Source organism: Globicephala melas, chromosome 10, assembly GCF_963455315.2.
Source record: "Globicephala melas chromosome 10, mGloMel1.2, whole genome shotgun sequence".
Classification (NCBI taxonomy): Eukaryota; Metazoa; Chordata; class Mammalia; order Artiodactyla; family Delphinidae; genus Globicephala; species Globicephala melas.
The window spans coordinates 3,258,124-3,276,997 of record NC_083323.1 but is presented as its reverse complement, the minus strand read 5'-3'; the positions used below and the strand labels follow the sequence as shown (position 1 = coordinate 3,276,997).

At 59.7% G+C, this 18,874-nt stretch overlaps 1 protein-coding gene across 4 annotated transcripts in view; it reads left to right on the top strand.

Annotated features, from left to right (window-relative positions):
• Positions 1-3,513: 3,513 nt before the first annotated feature.
• GRAMD4 (GRAM domain containing 4) overlaps positions 3,514-18,874 on the top strand; it is a 77,197-nt gene continuing 61,836 nt past the window's right edge. Inside the window, exon 1 of one of the 4 annotated variants that reach the window (XM_030855598.2) lies at positions 3,514-3,668. In XM_030855598.2, coding sequence (XP_030711458.1) covers positions 3,640-3,668 — 29 coding nt within the window. In that variant the 5' untranslated portion in view covers positions 3,514-3,639. The remainder of the gene's footprint in view (positions 3,669-18,874) is intronic. The other 3 variants (XM_070046379.1, XM_030855602.2, XM_060305519.2) reach the window with 3 other exon arrangements.

Here is an 18,874-nt window from a genome sequence, read left to right as displayed (position 1 = left end):
ACTGCTCTGAGCCTGTGTCCACAAGGTCTGGCATGACAGATACCGCAGATGGGGCAGTTTAAGCAACAGAGATTTATTCCCTCACAGCCTGGAGGCTGGAGGTGAAGGATCAGAACGTCAGCAGGGTTGCTTCTTCCCAAGGCCTCTCGCCCTGGCGTGCAGAGCGCCATCTTCTCCCTGTGTCATCACTCTGAGTGTGGGTGTCCTAATCTTGTCTTATAAGGACCCCAGCCCTGTGGGATCAGGCCACGCCCTAATGAATTTATTTTAACTCAATCACCTCTTCAAAGGCCCTGTCTCCAATTACATCACATTCTGAGGAATTGGGGGCTAGGACTCCAACTCATGAGTTTTGGGGAACAGAGTTCAGCCCGTAACAGTCCTCCTCTGTAAATGGGGGGATGGGATGGCTCCAAGGAGCTGCCAAGCAGGGTGGTGTGGGTGCCCCGTAACGTCAAGTGCCCCACGTTGGGGTGTATCCGGTCCATGCCTGTCCACCAGGCAGGCACAGCGCAAGCAGCGTCAGGTACAGGGTGGGCGCCCAGCGAATGTCTGTAGGCTGGGCTGAAGGTCATGGACGCTGGGGCGGCCCCAGAAACACGCTTCAACCTCTTCCCTTCCACTGGTTCCTCCGTCTCCTGCCTGGTGCCCCTAGTCCTGGTCTTTCATTCAAGAACATTCCTTGGGCACGTGCTCTGTGCCCCGCTAGGGCAGAGGGCTGTGGGTGAATACTTCAACCATTGCACTTGCTACTTTCATGAACAAAGAGGTCCCCTTTGGGGCCTGTTCGAGGTGGATTTCTGTCATCTGTGAACAAAAGGGCTCTGACAGTTACAGAGACTGGCTAAGGTCCTGAGGTGCGGGGCAGGGACACACACATGGGTAATCTGGGTCTTTCCCCAGGGGGGTTGATGGGGAGAGTTGGGGGAAGAGACAAGAACACAACCATCAACAGGGTGAGGGATGCAGGGGGTGGCGGGGCCCATGATGGGGAGTCCTGAGGGCCCTGGCTGCAAGGGAGGCTGGGACCAGCTCTGGCCAGGCTGGTGAGGGGGTCTTTGTGGAGCTGGGTCTTGCAGGCTGGGTGGAGTTTGAATAAGGAAGGTGGTCCTGGGAGGATGTGGCAGGTACGATGGCTTGGGGGCAGGAAAATTGAGCATGTGTTTGGGAAAATCTCTAGTCCTGTTTGCCTGGAGAGCAGAGAGATAAGGCCAGGAAGCTGTGAGGGCACAGTGCATTCCAGGCCGGGACAGAGAAGGAACCAGTGGGGTCTGGAAGCTGGGCCTGGTCCTGGCAGGGGTGCTGGGCATGAATGTGACTCAGACCACCCAACAGAGCTCTCATACTGGGGAAGAGACAGTCCTGCCTACAGCTTGCCACAGTACCCCTGCCGCCCCGAAACAGACCCCACGTTTGTGCGTTAGCTCCCTTAATCTGAAATCATTTGGTCTCCCATTCTGCAGTCGGGAAACTGAGGTACAGAGAGGTAAGGCCTCCTGCTAGGAGCCCACCTGAATGATTGCCTCTGACCCAGGCTTATCAGGTCTACCTTCCCAGGCTGGGGGAGGATGATAGAAGGGCCCCACACCTTGTGAGGACAAAGAATGTCACCTACCATTTCAGTAAACAAAGGATGCTGTGGCCATCAAGCCATCTGTCACTGCAGACGCCCCCTGCCCGCAATGGTGCACCCAGGTCGGAGAAAAACAGGACACTGGCCCGAGATAGTTAAGATGCATATGAAAGGAATGATTTCAATGAGACAAAACTCATTCCTCTTCCCATATGTAGAAAAGTACTAAAATTCTTAGCTTGAGATGCCTGTTTTGTGTGATTATCAGTAATCCTTTGTTGTTCAACTACATTTGTTCCCCAGCAAAACCTCCTGTGTATCCTGGCTCCTACCTTTACTTCTTTGGAACAGTCTCTCAGAGCTATGTGAGAGGCTGCCATCCCTGGCGACTTCCCCGGCAGTCCAGTGGTTAAGACTCCGCCTTTCCAATGTAGGGGGCTCTGGTTCCACGCGGTACGGCCACATGCCACGCGGTACGGCCAAAAAAACTGAAGACATAACTCTCAACTTTTAGGTTGTGCAAAATTTTTTCGGTTGACACTTACCCCAGGGAATGCTTCAGAGGCACCTGAGTTGGGAGCCTTGAAGACCGGATAGGAGATTGGGAGTTGGGTTAGGTAGTGGGGTAGGCGGCGGGGTTGTGGGGGGGTAGCTCAGTTCTGGATTCCTGGAGGTGTCTGTAGGACTCCCACGGTCACTGGGTTTGGGGCAGAGCAGGGGAGCTGGGCTTAAAACACATAAGGCAGATGGGACTGTCAGGGCAGAGCCCAGAGGACCCAGCTGAGGAGGGGTGGCTGATAAGTCTGGGGACAGACAGCCTTGGGGCCTTCCATGTTCTCTGGGTTCCCCAATCCTCCGACTCCAAGCTCCAGCAGCCATCCTCCTGGTCAGACCTGGGTGGGGAGTTAATCGTGGGGCCCGCAGCCCAGGATGTGGACCTATGGTTTTGGAAGGGTGGTCCCTTCTACTGGTAAGCTAGACAGCCCCTGGTCCGGAAGCCAAGGAATGTGCAGGGTTCTCCTGGGGGCGCGCGCGCGCGCGTCCAGACTCGGGCAGGGGTGGGGGGTCAGGTGGGCTTAAAGCTGCCTCCCTCTACTAACTCCCCGCCCCGCAGTGTGCAAGCGTGCGGGATGCGCTCCCTTGAATGACAAAGGTGCGACTCAGAGAAAGAGGCCCGCATCCTGAGGTCAGGGAGCGCCCCTGGGCATGGGGGGGTGGTCAGCCCCCGATACAGATTCGAGTCTAGAGGGAGTGTGTGCAACCCCACCTGCCCTCCCCCTGCAGGGTCCAGGTACCCTCCCCCTGGGTGGGCCGAAGAGTGGCTTCAGGGTAAAGGCGGTTCCCTATGGGATGTGGTCGCCACCGGTAGCAGTCTTTGACCCAGGTCTGAACCTCAGGCGGTCCAACTGCGGCCCCCGTGGGGTGTCTGGCCGGCGGACCGCGGATGAAATGACGGCAGCATGCGTGCCTGGGCGTGGCTGTGCCCGTGGCGTCCGCCCTATAGACGCGCGGGACCGCGCGGCCGTAGGCGCAACCAGCGGACGGCCGCACGGAGGAGCCGCCGCGCGTGCGCGTGGGTGCAGGTGGCGGGGGCGCACGTGGGCCACCCAAACAAAGGTGGTGCCGCGTGACCCAGCTCGCTCTCGCGTGCGAATCCGCCAGGGCAGACGAGCCCCCGCGGGGGGCCGCATCCCGGTGGGCCGACTGCCCCGATGCCGCGCAAGGAGGGGCGCGACTCCTTTAAGGCGCGTTGGGGCGGTGCGGGGCTTGCCAGCTCAGGTCGTGGGGCGTGGCGGTGAGGGGGCGTGGCGTTGGGCGGGGCGGAGCGCGCGCGGGGCGGGGCGGCGGCTGCGCAGGCCGGGCCGGGGGCGCGCAGATTTCGCGCAGCGGGACGCGAGCGCGCGACCTGGCGCCGCCGCCGCCGCCGCCGCCTCCGCCTCCGCGCTCGTGGCCGGGACCCGCGGGGCCGCCTCCTCCGGGCTCCCCGGCGCCGCTCGGCTCCCGGGCGGGCGGCAGGTGCAGCGCGGCCGGGCGGCTGGTGAAGGGGACTTCGAGGCGACGGTTGGATGAGAGGTGGCCCCGGTCTCCGCGCAGGGTAAGCGGCGCGCGTGCGGACGCCCACACAGACCTCGGCGGACACACGGACAGGCTCCCCACGGGGGCCGGCCGAGCCGCGACCCGGCGCGCTCGTCCACGCTCTCCCGGCGCCCGCAGCCAGCGGCCCTCCTAGCAGGGCCCCGCGCGGGCGCGCCCAGCATACACGCCCCCGGGTCCCGCGTTGGCCTGGGCGCGCCGCGGCCGCGGCGTCTCCTGGCCCGCGTTGTGCCGGGCTGGCCAGGGAGAGGAGGACGTCCCGTGGGCGCGGGGCCTGAGCTGGGGTGGTGGTGGTGGGCTGGGCGGGGGTCGCCGCGGCCAGGCTGGGGCACGGGCGGGCTCGGCAAATGTCGTCTTCGCCACTCACTCCTTGGGGACAGGAGAGGAGGAGGGAGACCCCGGCCGCTGTGACCCCAGAGACGACCCCGCTAAAAAGTTGTGGGCGCTCGTCCTCCTCCCCGCACCCCTCCGTTCGCGCTGTCCCCTTTCCCTTTGTTTGGGACTTTTAGCTGGTGGGGCTCTGCTGGGGCCCAGCCCCGCGTGCAGGCACGGAGGAGAGGTGTAGTGCAGCAGCTCCCAGCCCGCGGCCCCCGCCTGCCCAGAGCAGGCCCTGCACCCCCGTCCAGGCCTGGCCTACCACCGGGGGAGGGAGGAGAGTCGGAGCCGGGCGGGCTGCTGCACCTGTCTGGGCAGGGAGGCTCTGGCAGTAGGAGCAGCGGCCCCGGCCAGGGCCATAGACCTGAGGGGGTACCCCTGGAAGCTGAGTCCACCCTGGGGCTGTTGCCAGCCCTGCATTTCCGGAGGCGGGGAGGATTCAGTTTGGGCGACACCTTCTGCAGGATGGGTTTCCCTTCTTGTCTTCCTAGTGAAGGCTGGGGAGAAAAGACAGAGTTCTGAGCATCTCCCCCCCACAAAAATGGAGGCTTCTGAGCCCCAGCGCTCATCGCAGCGCAGCCCTAGGGGTAGTTTCAGGCCTGGGCCTGGCAGGGGCAGGGCTGTGCAATAGTTAAAGAGAGGAATTTGGAGCCTCGCCTCCGTCACACATCTGTTCGGTGACCTTGGGCAGGAAGGCCTTGAGCCGTCTCATGCCTCAGTTTCCCCACCAGTAAACGGGGAGGGGGGCTGACAAGAGGATTAGATGATGTGATACAGACCCCCCCACCCCCCTCCCCGACGGGACACACCTAGGGCAGAGAGCAGACACCCTGGAGAGGCCAGCGGTGCCCTCTGCCCCTGGCGGCTGTTCATTTCCTGACTCTGCCCCACGTGCCCCAGGCCCATCGGGGGCGCACAGTCTGGCTGGGTGAGTGTGCTCCAGTTGTTGCCCTTGTCCCCTGCTGGGGTGGACCCACATCCCACAATGCTAGCTGGGACCCCTCGGATCAGGGACCTCATTAAACCTGCCCCTCCTTCCTGTTGCAAACCCCTCTGAAAACTCCCTGCCTGGCCCAGGTAAGGGACCTGGCCTGCCTGTCCTTCCCTCTGTCTTGGCTGTGATGTTGATCCTTCTGCAGCACTGTGACCATGGGCAGGGGTCTTGAACCTGCAGGCTGCCCAGTGCTGGACTCCTATGGGGGGGGGGGTGCCAGCTTGGTCCTGGGGACCAGGAGGTAGGGTTCCCTGAAGCCTCTAGACGGCGCCACCCCCTCTCTGCCCTTCTTTCCTGTGGGCTGCCTTGGCTCATGGGGTGTGGCTGTCCCAGAGGTGCGGCCTGGGGACGGTCAGGGCCTGTCCCTTTGCCGTCTGCCTGCCTGCACTCAGGAAAGGCATTTCCTGGAAACTGAACAGGAAGGTCTCAAAGTGTGGTTTGCTTGGCCCTGGCCGCCTTAGTCTGTGTCTTCCACTGAGTTGGGTGGGCAGGGGCCCTTCACGCAGGGAGAACCTGGTGGTCTCTCCAAGCCGCCAGGCTGTGAGGCGCTCCTCGTATCTGTCCAGCCAGAGTGGGTGTCAGGACCCCCCCCGATGGTCGCCAGCTCCGTGTGACCTCTGCTTCCCCTGCCCTCTCCGGGCCTCACCTTCACCAGCTAGAAACGAGGAGAATCAGGCCCGTTTTTCCTGAATCACCACTTCTGCTGTACAATAGAATAGAACGGTGGTTCCGGCCCAATGAAAACAAAGTGTTATTAGATTCCAGCGAGGGTGCAGTTGCCAGGGGAGGTTGCGAGCCTGAAGCGCGTTTTCTGTTTGTAACAGAGTATCTGAGCGATGTGACAGATGTGACAGAGATGCCAGTGCCAGGCGCAGTCGGCACCTCCGTGGAATCAATGTAATCGGAGAAGCGAAGGTCTCCCCTGATGTTTCCATGGTGTGACCCATGTTAGTGGTTGTACCACTGGTACACTGTCATCTCATGGGCCCTAGGGGACCCCTTCCAGCTCCCCATGCTTCGCGGTTTGGGAGTTTGCCTCCTGAAGCCAGTCGTATCTGAGCTCTGTGCAGGAGTGGGCTTCCCGTTGTGGAGTGGCGTGGCTCCAGCCAGGTCCTCCTTTCTGGGCGCCACTCCCTCTCGGGGACCTGGGCTGGTTTTTCTTCTTGTGGGCCTCTGGCGTTTGGCCCCCTGTGTAGTCAGGATGGAGGGCTCCTGCCTAGTGGCCGTGCTGGGGACTTGCTGAGCGTCTGAGGAGCTCCAGTCAGTGGAGGGCGTGTGCCAGCTGGGGCGGAAGACACTGGTGGTGGCTGTGTGGCCTGCTTGGACAAGGCTGCTGTTCCTGTCGCCAGCAGGAAGGGAGACCATCTTTGTCGAAAGCCGAGTACCCCTGCTTCCTGTGGAGGCTGCTGACAGCCTTGGGGTATGTAGCAGAGCATCCCTCCCCTTAAAGTAGTTAAAAATGAATTGGGGGTAATGAGACGTGGACATTGAGAGTGAGTAATAGGAATACGGATGCCCTTGCCAGGGGAGCAGCTTCTGTTTGTTTACCAGCCCAGACGTGCTCGTGTGACCACCCAGGTGGCACTCGGAAGGCCTTTGCTTGGGACTGGAAAGCCAGCTGGGGGGCCCTTAGGCACTGCAAGGGGTTTAGGTCTGATTTTTCCTTGGCTTTGGGGTGGTATGGCAGTGGGGGCTCTCATTGGGTCTTTATCCGGGGCAGAATCTAGAAAACACCCTTTGTGAAGGGGCTGAGAGTTCAGTTGCTGGCTGGGGACGAGGAGGGGGCCTGCGTCCTTGACGGTGACGAGTATTTTGCGGAGACAGAGTGGCTGAGACACAGCCAGCCCCGCCTGAGGGGCAGCCGGGCCACCTGCTTGGAGCTGGCCGCTGACAGAGGAAGGCAGTTGGTTGACTTGAGAACTTAAAGGCAGGTCGTCCGACTTCTCTTACTGATTGAGATGGAGCAAGAAAGTGAGGGTTTCCCTAATTAGAGAAAACTGTGTTCCTTGAGCCTTTGGGGTCTGCGTGTGGCCTGTACGGGGGAGTCGGGCAGAGACTTTGGACTGTAATTCACCATTAATGACGCTTGCCATCTAAAGGTTATTAAGATCACTTGGCATTTGAGTTATAACCAGGGTTGTGATGATGTTTAAGCCCTGTGATTAAAGCCTCCTGTGGTTACACCGGCAGACAGGAAGGACTGGCCTGTCCAAAGGAAAAAAGAAATTAATAGTAGAAATCACTCAGTATAGTGTCAGGCGCGGTGCTAAGTGTCTTTCAGGCGTTGGCCCTCGTGGTCCTCACAACCTCCACCTTCACGCGGAGGCAGAAACAGGCCCAGAGAGGCAGGCGGCTGTTCTCAGTCCCCAGTTAGTTAAGTAGCAGAGCTGGGATCGGAACTCGGGTTGTTTGGCAACAAAGGCTGTGCTCTTAACCTCACTGCCTCCCTGATAATCAGTTGAATTTCTGGGGGTTTGTATAAGAAACAGAGGAAGTAAATTTACAGTCATGATGAGAAGTCTCTTTGCCATCAAACGTGTGCTTATAGCAAGAGCGTCTCTTATGCTGGGCCTGATGGCATTCCACGCACTTTATATGATTGATTTTCGTAACAGCTGGAGGTCAGTGCTATTATTAGCTCCGTCGGCACAGAGAGGTTAAGTAACTTCCCAGAGGCCACAGGCTGGTGAGTGGCAGAGTTGGGTATCTGTTCCTAAGCTGGGTGCTGTATGCAGGGGGATTAAGTGGAGAAAACTCTTGGTCTGTCGCTGTGTGTTCTTGGGCAAGATGCTTAACCCCTCTGGGCCTCCATTTGGTCACCAGGAAACAAGGGTCTTGGTGTGGAATATAGAAGCCAGAGGCCTGAGAGCTGGCCCTGGCCCGAGCTGGCCGCGTCTGCACTGCCTCCCCTAGGAAGGCCCTGGGTGGGGAGGCCCAACCATTGTAGCTTCCCCCCAGGAAGAGAGTCGTGGTGAAGGGGGCCAGTGCGCCCCAGCACTGGCTGGTGTTGGATGGAGCCGCCCTGGCTGTTGTCGGGGGTGAGGGCTCTGCCTCTCCCAGAAGCTCAGTCCACACCTGGGGAGAGAGACACCTGACACCCTGACACCGGGCACCGCTCGCTCTGTGAAGTGAGGGCGCTCAGAAAGCCCCCACTGCTCTGTCCCTCGGGAACCGGGGCGGGGGGGTGGTGATGGGTTGCCCTACCCAGAGCCCCCCTGTGCCGCCAAACCCAGCTCAGCTGTGGTGGGAGAACTAGGTGTGCTGGCGCCATGGAGGGCTGCCGTGGCCCGGGGACCCCCAGGGAAACTGCTCAACCCTCTTGCGGTCAGGTCCCCAGCATCGGTGAAGAGGGCTGCCGCCTCTAGTCCTTCCCTGTGGGCAGGGGGTACATGGCACATGAGGCCCTCCCCAGCCCGCCAGCATGGAGTGCGGTGGGGCTCACCTGAGCCCAGCCTGTGCCCCCCTCCCAGGTCAGAGAGGCCCTGCCTTCCCCCCCTCCGCCCCGCAGGTGCTGCCTGCAGGGCTGTACCAGGGATGGCAGACCTTTGTGTCAGGCACGTCTCTGCTCCATCCCCCTTGCTGGGGAGGCCTCCCTCAGCACCTAGTTTATAGAAGTCCCCCCTCACTTGCCCCCCCGCCCCCCACAGCAGTTGTCCTCCCTGGAGGCAGGGGCTCTCTCCCTCTTGTTCTGGTCCTGAGCAGCCCAGAGCAGGGATGAGGGAGGCGCTCCCTGCTCTGCCCTCGGGGGCCTCTCTGCAGCCTGGCCTCCAGGGACCAGCAGCTTTGGGTCCTGGGGGCCTGGCTGGGGTCAGCCCACCTGCAGCTGAGCTAAGCTGGGGCTGGGGGAGGGGAGGGGCCCGGCTCCCCAAAGGCGGGGGCAGGCCTGGGCAGTGAGAGAGGTGTGTGTTTGTTTTTTAAACATCGTTATCGAGGCACAGTTCGCATACCATGCAATCCAGCCAGGGAGGGTGCCATTCACCGACTTTTAGCATGTCCACAGAATTGTGCAGCCACCACCACAATCTAATTTTAGAACGTTTTCATCACCCCCATTAGCCATCACTCATTCTCTTTCCCTCTAGCCCCTGGCAACCGCTAATCTGCTTTCTGTCTCCATGGATTTGCCTGCCCTGGACATTTCGTATCAGGGGAATCGTATGCCCTGTGGAGGTTTGGCCCTGCTCTCCTTCACTTAGCGGGACGCATTTTCAACCGTGTGGCAGCGTGTAGTGACAGAGTTGTGCTTGGTGCCTCTCCTGAAGCTGTCTGAGAACTCTGTGCCGGCACCATGAGCCATTTCATATGACTCATTTTCAGTGGCCTTTGGTACACTTACCATTTATGTGAGCTGCACTCAAGTCACCTCCTCCAGGAAGCCCTCCTAGCCTTCCCATGCCCCCAGGGTTAGGGCCCTTGTGCCTATCATCCTGTGTGATCCTCTGTTTACCTGCCTGCCTTCTGAGCTCCTGGAGAGCAGGGGCCCCGCTTTTCATCTGATTCCTGGCTGGCCTCGTTGGAGACAGTGTCGGGGGGTGAGTGGTTGCAGATGGCAGGGGTGGCGTGTTTGTGAGGCATTGAGTCCCATGGGCTCTCTTACTGGCTGCCCCACTATTTCTTTTCCTCGATTATCCTTGAAACTGTACTGTCTGTGTCCTCTGGATCACCTCAAGGGCAGGCCCGGGTCTGGCTCTGGGTATCCTGGACGTTCAGGCAGAGCTGCGGAGTGAGCTGAGCCCTGCCGGCCCCACCTCTGCCCTACCTGCCCGCCACGGCCCACACTGGGTGGCAGGCTGGGTTTTTGGTTTTGTTTTACTTCTTTTTTTTCCTAATAATAGACTGTAGTTTTTAGGACAGTTGTAGACTTATAGAAACATTACAAAGAAAACACAGAATTCTCATATATCTGTCCCTCCCCGTGGTTTCGCTTATTATTACCATTTTACTTTAGTGTGGAACGTTGTTATAATTAATTAATGGACCAATATTGATTTTTTTTTTTTTGCGATATGCGGGCCTCTCACTGTTGTGGCCTCTCCCGCTGCGGAGCACAGGGTCGGGACGTGCAGGCTCAGCGGTCATGGCTCACGGGCCCAGCCGCTCCGCGGCACGTGGGATCCTCCCGGACCAGGGCACAAACCCGTGTCCCCTGCATCGGCAGGCGGACTCTCAACCACTGCACCACCAGGGAAGCCCAATATTGATAATTATTAACTGAAGTCTGCAGTTTATTCAGATTCCCTTAGTTTTCACCTAATGTCTTTTTTCTACCCCAGGACACCGTACTACATTCAGTTGTCATGTCTCCTTTGGCTCCTCTGGGCTGGGACAGTTTCTCAGGCTTTTCTTATTCTTGATGACTTGACAGTCTTGAGGAGTATTAAGGACATTGTAGATCGCTCTCCACTGGAGTTTGGACAGTTGGAAATGCCCTGCTGGAATTCGGATGTTTCTCTCCGGGTTAGACTGGGGTGGTGGATTTTGGGAGGAAGGTCACAGAGGTGAAGAGCCCTCATCCCATCCCCTCAGGGCACTGATCCCTGTGATGTCGGCCTAGGTCATCTGGCTGATGTAAACTTACTCTTTTCCGTCTGTCCGTGCTGTCCTCCTTGGAAGGAGGTCAGGATGTGCAGCCCACACGTAAGGGGTTTGAGGGTGGAGTGCCTATAAACAGTTTGGAATCTTCTGAATGGGAGACTTGCCTCGTCTCCCCCATTTCTCAGTTTATTCAATCATGTTTTACGTCAGGATGGATTCACGCCTCCTTATTTTATACTTTGAGTTACGGTGCAGTTCCACTTTCCTTACTCTGTTGGTCAGACTGTTCCAGCCTTGGCCGCTGGGAGCTCGTTCAGGTGGTTCCTGAGTTCAGTTGACGTGCCCCCATCACGTGGGGTGATGTGGACACATCCTCACTTCCTGGCACTATGGGTGCTCCCAGCCCTAGAATCAGCCAGTTCTCCCAGGAGCCTGGTTCCTTTTACTGGAGTATGGTTTTAGAAACCAAGATCTGGGCGCTGGGTGTGCTCGTGGCTGCTGGGGTCTCATTGCTCTGGGCCCGCTCTGCCGGCAGAGCAGAAATGCACACTGTGGATGTGCACACGTCTGTAAGTACTTCTGTGTGTAACCGTCTGTGTTAATACATTAAGTAATATATCAAGTGAGATGTGAGTTCATCCTAGTGCTATAACCTATGGTCCTTACCGTGTGTACGTAACCTGTATATAACTATATACAGGGTGACTATATAACTATATACAGGGTGACTGTATAACCTGTAGTCCGTACTGCGCCCCTCACTGATCGGTTTCCATTCCAGCAGTGGGAAACTGGGCTTCCCCCATTTGCCATCGTTTACTTGATCGTTCAGTTCCAGTGTAGCTGCAGAGTAGGATCAGACTGTTACCCCCGCCCCCTGGGAAGTGGCTTCATGGGCCAGAGTGCTGTGTGCCTGTGTGGCTCCTTCTTACTCCCCTGGGTTCATGCTGTGCTGTTGGGACGGGCGCTGATAGGTGTTCTCTGCACGGGCCCTGCAGAGGCTGGGGGGGCCGCCGCCTCCCTGAGAAGGTCTGTGACCTGCAAGGAGAGAAGAAGAGAACTGGGGGGCTCCTCGCTGTGCCTGGTCACCCCAGGCCTGTGGGTATGGGCACAGACGTGGCATCCCTTTGAAATTTGAAAGCGGGACTGGCTTTGAACACACCCTGGAGGCCCAGCCTCGGCGGCAAGAGGAGGAGGGCTGCGGCGGGACCCTTTGGAGCTCAGACGCACCTTTGACTCAGATCCTGGCCCGTGAGTTCCCTGACCTCCTCGGAACTCGCACTGCAGCGGGGAGGGGCAGCTCCGACCATGGTTCTTTGGAGCAGGGCTGGAGGCCGGAGGCCGGGCTCCTTTCTGGAAAGGAGAGAATGGGCGAGTTCTGCTCTGGTTCACTCGGGGCCCCATGCCGGCTCCCGTTTCTGTCCGCATGTGTGTGGGGTCTGGCGGGGGGAGGGCTTCAGCTGGAGGCTTCAGAGCAGGTGGGACAAGGAGAGGCAGCAAGGTGCCCACCGTTTTAGGGCCGAGTTGGTGGGCAGGGGCGGGCACCCTGGACCCAGGGCCGAGGAGACCTGAGAGCAGGCACGGGCAGGGCTTTGCGGGGTTTGTGCTTCAGAGGAAAGCGGCGGCCACCTGGGCGGGCTTGGAAGACGCCTGGAACCGTGGTTGTCCCTTCGTGCTCCTGCCCTTTTGAGATAAGATGGGGGGGAGGGTCAGTGGACGGGACACCGGCTGGGCCTCAGCGGCTGGTCCAGCGCCTGGGTTCCTGTGTGCCGTGTGTCGTGGGCCAGGTTCCGGGTTTCTGAGGGTGGCACCCACGATGGCTGTCGCTTTGAGTGGCCCACAGGTGATGGAGCAGCGGCGGGAGCTGCCATGCTGACCGCACCGCCTCTGTGCCTGTGAGGAGGTGCCATGTACACTGTGCCGTCTACACTCGTGGGGAGGTTCTGTTCACACGGTACTGTCTACACGTGTGGGTCACCATGCCGCCCTTCCTGGGACCGGTTGGGGCTGGCGTGGGCTCAGTTTATCGAAGGTCATCTCCTGTCCAGGACTCCTGGAGGCCCAGCTGGCGTGTGGCCCACCTCTGCTGGGGCAGGACTGGGCTCTGGGCCGCGCTGGGGGAGCCATGGGACACGTGGCTGGCTGTCCTGCCCCAGCTCAGGCTTTCGGCCGGGCATCCTGAAAGCCCTCGTCTCCCTGCTGTGGGACTGGGGCCTCACTGAGGTGGTACCCCGTCTCCCCTGGTCCTGTGAGGGGAGCCCCAAGGAAGCGGGGGTGGGGGTGGGTGGGCCTTCCTGGGAGTGAGGCTCACCTGCCCTGTTGGAGGCCACCTGCCGGCCGGGTCTCCTTGCGCGCCCTGACCCCCCCCCACTGGGTGCCCCCCACCCCAGGTCCTTGCTGTGCCACAGCCGTCCCTCCTGCTTTCTGGGTTGATATTTGAGGGTCTGCTGGGTCCCCATGACGGCCGCAGACAGCTGCTGGGAGATGCTTGCCTGGAGATGAGCTTCCCCGTCTCTGGTTGCAGAGCTTCGGGGTGACGGGGATCGCCATCCGGGGCAGGGTCTCTATGGTGCGGGTGGCCGTGCTGCACTGCTGGGCTGAGCCCCGTCTGACCAGTGATGGCCCGGGGGGCAGGGAGTGGGGAGTGCTGCGGCCTAGACGGCTTCAGGCGGGGCAGAGCCAGGAAGATGCGTGTCAGTGGTGGCCTCCGGCGGGAGTTTGGCGTCTAAAACTCCGAAGCAACTTGAGTCGTTGAGAAAACACACAAACCCTCAGTATCACCAGAATCTCCCTCTTAGAAGAACCGGATCATAACACCCCGCCCATGGGGTGGCCGCACAGTCCACACGCTGACGGTCGTGTCTCATCTTCCAGCCACTGCTGAGAAGCCAGTGAGGTGTGTGAATCGTCTCGCAGGTGCCGTGTTCCAGAGGCGGAGCTGCCCCAAGTGACGCTGCCCCTTGTCTCTGCAGGCTGAGCCTTGCTGTGCGCTCCTCCCAGACCCCCCGGGCACGTCCTTGGGGTCCTTTGCTGGCTTCAGCGTCCAGGTCAGATGTCCAGGGACTGGTGTCCGCAGCCCTTTCCCTAGTCCATCCAGAGAGGAAGGTCAGGAACGAGACAGGTGGGCTGGACAGGAGGCCTCCCTGAGGACCTGTGGCCGATGCTGCCTGCGGAGGGTGGTCAGCGGTGGCGTGCCCCCAGGCCCTGCCCGGCCCTGTCCTGTTGGGCGAGCCCGTCGCAAGCATGCTGAGCCCATCCTGGATTAGGAGGAAAAGCGGTGTTTTGTTCCACAGCCACTGCTTAAGAAAGCGGGGGGATGTGTGGATACGTCAGCCCCTAAGAGTGGAGGGCGGTGGGGGGGGGCGGGTAGGTCTGGAGGGGAGGGGTGGCAACGGGGACCCAAGGAAGCTGGACCTGGAATAGAATTTAAAGGAGTGAGGGTCACTGGCGGTCATCCTCCTTTGCGCCCAGCCTGCCCCGCGGTGGAGGCTGCAGATGTGTGACTTCTCTGCTGCCGAGCACATTTGGGGGAGAGGAAGTGAAATATGAGTCAGCAGGCAGAGAGCCCTGGGCACGAGGGCGGGAGGGCGGCGGAGCTGCTGGCCCATAGACAGGAGGGGAGGCAGGGCTGGAGGAGCCAGCCTGTCCCCGCTGCTCCCGCCCTGGCAGCCTGTGTCCCTCCTGGGAGGGCCTGGGGCAAGGTGGTGGGCTGTCACATTCTAAGCTGGACATCTAGGATTGTGACTCCCAGGGTGGGCGGGCCCCCGGGACACAAGCTCCTGCGACCCTCATCTGCTGGCAGGTGGGGAGGGCGGAAGGAGGGAGTGGGGGAGGGAGCAGGGCTGGGAATCCTCATGACCTAGCAGGACACCTGGGGGAAGGCGTGCTGGCAGCGCCAGGAAGGGAGGTTGAGGTCCTGCTCTGTCTGCCTTGGTGAGAGGCCGGCCGGACAGGTTCTCTGCAGGCTGGGGTTCGTGCTGCTGTCTGCGGGCGGGCGGGCTGGAAGCAGGAAAAGGAGAGACCTGGCCTCTCGCCAGCCACTGTCTAAGCTTTGGAACGGCCTCCCACCCGATGTGGCCGCCTCTGCGTTTGAAGAATTGGCCATCTTGAGATGCGCCCGGGATGGGGAAGGGAGGTAAGCCCTGGATGTCGGGGACCCTGCCTCACGTGGCCCACAGGGACAGTGTGGTGGGCCTGGACTGGTTGGGGGACATGGGAGGGCTGTCTGAGGATGCCCCTGGGAGAGGATGAGCCCAGTTGCTGGTATCTAGACACTTCTGGGCGCCAGGGGATGTACGTGGGTGGCTGCCACCCCGGAAAGGGCCACCTTGTCCCCACTTTGCAGGTGAGCAAGTGGGAGTCGGGGGGTGGGGGGACCCAGTAAGTAAGTGGCTGGCAGCTCGCTGCTTGCAGGGCCCACACCCTTGTCCATGGCCCACCTGCCCTCTCGTCGGGTTTATTTAAGTGTTTTCAGAGGTCAAAGCTGTCGTCCCTGATACGCACCTGTGGGCCTCACGTGGCCCCGTAACCCCTTGTGCCAGGCCCACTCCTCAGGGCTCTGGGTGGCCCACCCCCTCCATGTGTGTGCCCGAGGGCCTCACCACCTCCCGCACCCCTCAGGGAGGCTGTTCTCAACACCCGGGTTCTACGGTTGCACATGCCAGACCCCCTGAGCCCCTTACCCGGCCCCGCCGCCTGGCATGTAATGTGTGGGGATGGGTCTCCCGCACTAGACCCTGAGCCCCTTGAGGGCAGGCCTGGGCCAGTGAGGCTGGGTGATTCCAAAGGTCACTGTCACCCACCTACTGTGGCCTGGGTAGCTGAGCCACTGGCAGTCAGCAGGGCCTTGAGGTGTCTCCACCGCCCTTGGTGGCCTGCAAGGCCTTGGGCCCTTGGTTCCTTCCCAGGGCAGGCGGGACTGAGCAGGGAGTCTGGCTGGCGCAGCTCTCGGGGCACAGGGACCATCCCCCACCCTGTCTTGGGAGGCCTGTCCCATGCCTTTCTGTCTGCCATGTGTGTCTCTCCAGGAGCTGCAGGCACCTCCGGAGAGCTGAGAAGGCCGCTGGGGGGGTGGGGGACTCCTTAACCCCCAGGGGAGGTGACCCTGGGGGGCTGGGACATCATTGTCACTGTGTATGTGACCCAGGCCCGGGGTTGCCGATGCGGATGCCGGTCGGTGGGCGTCAGCTGTTGCTCAGGACTGGCCTGGCTTAGGCAGCTTGATGGGGGGGCCAGCTGCGGGCCAGCTGCGGGGGAGAGGCCTGGATGCTGGGGGCAGGGGCGGGAGAGGTTGGAAGGGCACACCCGCAGCGTCTGTGTGAGGACAGCTGAGGATGATGGTGAGGCTTCCGGTTTATTTTTTTATTTATATTTTTTTACTTTTTGGCTGCACTGCGCGTGGCACTTGGGATCTTAGTTCCCCGACCAGGGATCGAACCCATGCCCCCTGCAGTGGAAGCTCGGAGTCTTAACCATTGGGTCACTGGGGAAGTCCCACGAGGCTTCCAGTTTAGAAAAGTGGCTGGAGAAGGCAGGGGCCTGGAACGGGAGCCGGGTGCCTGGAGCTGACGGGCCCGGGCAGGTGACTGCTTCTCTGGCATGTCCTCCCTCATCCAGGGCCAAGGTGGCCGTGAAATCCCTCTTCCTCTTGCGTTCTCTGATTCAGGACTTAACTGCTGCTGCATCAGCAAATGGACTGTGGTTTGACTCCACGTTGACCAAAGCTAAGCAGGGCCCAGGCTGACGTCCCTGGTTAGGTCCCCCACAAGTCCCGAGTTCCCTCCCCCCACCCGCCCCTGCAGCCGACAGTTAGCCATGGCCATGGAGGGATGGGGAGGGTCCGTTGGCATCGACCGGACAGTGTAACCGTGGGCTCCGTGAGGGCCGACAGGGACCATCTCACTCGTTCCCGTGGTGCCCAGCGCTTGGCCTAAGGCATCGGAGCGTGTTTGAGGGGAGCCCGCTGATGCCCGTCCCCCGAGGTCCAGTGCCACTCTTCCCCCGCCCCCCCCGACTTGAGTTGACCGTCCGTCTCCTTTTAAGTTTCGCAGGTGTGTATCTTCGATAACTGACCGCTTAATTGTGTGATTAAAAATAGTGAAGCGAGTTGTTTGCACCGCGTGGTAGTGAGGATGCAGAGCCCCAGCCTCATGCTAAGTGGGTCACTCCCAGCGGGGGGCGGGCTGGGTTCTGTTTCTCTCCTGAGTGTTTTCGCTCTTCGCTTGGATCGGATCGGACCAGGGAGTAGCTGCATCGTCCTACACCAGCAGGAGACTCGAGTTCAAAGCAGCTTTCCATCCTGAGAGTCTTTGCATTCCACCGCTTCTGTTTATGGGGACCAGCCCTCCACTGGCTTTTATAAACCCGCTCTCCCAGGATGTGGCCGGCACCACGGAGGGTGCTGCCGGCCTCCTGCCTGTTGCCTGTCGCTGGTTCTGCATATAGAGGCTGGCCCTGCTGGGCTAAGTTTAAAACTCTTGGCAATAAGGGCTTCCCCGGTGGCGCAGTGGTTGAGAGTCCGCCTGCCGATGCAGGGGACATGGGTTCGTGCCCCGGTCTGGGAGGATCCCACATGCCACGGAGCGGCTGGTCCTGTGAGCCATGGCCGCTGAGCCTGTGCATCCGGAGCCTGTGCCCCGCAACAGGAGAGGCCACAACAGTGAGAGGCCCGCGTACTGCAAAAAAAAAAAAAAAAAAAAAACCTCTTGGCAATAAAGAGGGCCTATTATGACCTATTTATCAAGTGTTTCAGAATCACTTCCATGAATATTTTGTCCTAAATTCTGTATAATTAGAAGATATAAACCCTACTCTGGGATTATTTTTGTGCACCAACATAACCTAAATTAGAACTCTCTCCATGTAGGTTTTTAAAAAAGAAATCATTGGGACAAAAAAACATAAAGGAATTGATTTTGTCTTCACTGTTCTCAAATGCTTGAAAATACTGTTTCTGCCGAAGAAACCTGGAAACCTTGTTGACTGATTTGCAGACCCTTTCCCTTCACCAAGAGCAGAAGGTCAGTCTTTTGGAACAGATGTTTGAAGCGTCCCCATGAGTTCTGACTTGAGGCGGGGGAGCCGTGGCTGGGTTTCCACCTGCCAGCTCTCTCCCCTCAACCTCGGGTTCAGCCAGAAGCTTCACCCCAGGTGTGCCCGGTTGTGTGCGCTCTTCATGCAAGGCCTTCAGACGGATGCAGAGGAGGGATCTGTGGCCCTTGTCCATTTAGCAGATGTTCTTGGGGCTTCTTAGCTGCTGGGCCGCCGCATGCGGAGGGCAGGTTGCTAGACGCCAGCAGTGCCCCTTAGAGGAACATCCCTGGGCGGGGAGGCAGATGTGGGGCTGGCGCCGCCCTACGTGGCCGAGTTTCCGGAGCAGCATATATGGGCTTGGAGCAGACTTTTAAGGGGAGACTTACGGGCTGAATCTTGTTTTTTTCATATTTTTGGACCTCAGGTGCAACGAATTGGAGAAGCCATAGTCCTTGGGTCATGGTGTGCAGCCTTCACTGGTCCTGCAGGAGCCTCTTTTCTGTTTAGTTACTTATTTTTTTTAAAAAAAATTATTTATTTATTTATGGCTGCTTTGGGTCTTTGTTGCTGCGCACGGGCTTTCTCTAGTTGTGGCGAGAGGGGGTACTCTTTGTTGCGGTACACGGGCTTCTCATCACGGTGGCTTCTCTTGTGGAGCACAGGCTCTAGGCACGTGGGCTTCAGTAGTTGGGACACGCGGGCTCGGTAGTTGTGGCTCGCAGGCTCTAGAGTGCAGGCTCAGTAGTTGTGGCGCATGGGCTTAGTCGCTCTGCGGCATGTGGGATCTTCCCGGACCAGGGTTCAAACCCGTGTCCCCTGCGTTGGCAGGTGGATTCTTAACCACTGTGCCACCAGGGAAGTCCTGTTTAGTTATTTTTAATGTAACAGGCACCCTCGAGTTCACCTCCGAAGCACAAGCTGGGGCCTTGCCTATCACCCCCATCACTGAGCCCAAGATCTCAGCTGTGCGCCCCTAGCCTCCGTGCCCATGATCACCAGCTCCAGCTCCCTCGTTTCCTCATGTGCCTTCCTCGGGCCGACAGCCCGCTGTCTCAGTACTGCTGCTTCATCCCTGGGGTCTGACTGGTCCCTGGAGGGTCCTGCTCCCTGCCCTCTCCTTCTGATTGAATCTTGAAGGACTGGTGGACATGGTCTGGGCAGAGCAGGTGGGATGATGATATTAAAGAGCATTGAAGGCCAGAGCAGGTATGGAAGCACACGAGGGGCCAGGTGTGTTCAGGCATGTGTGGGGTGTAGGGGAGAGGCCAGAA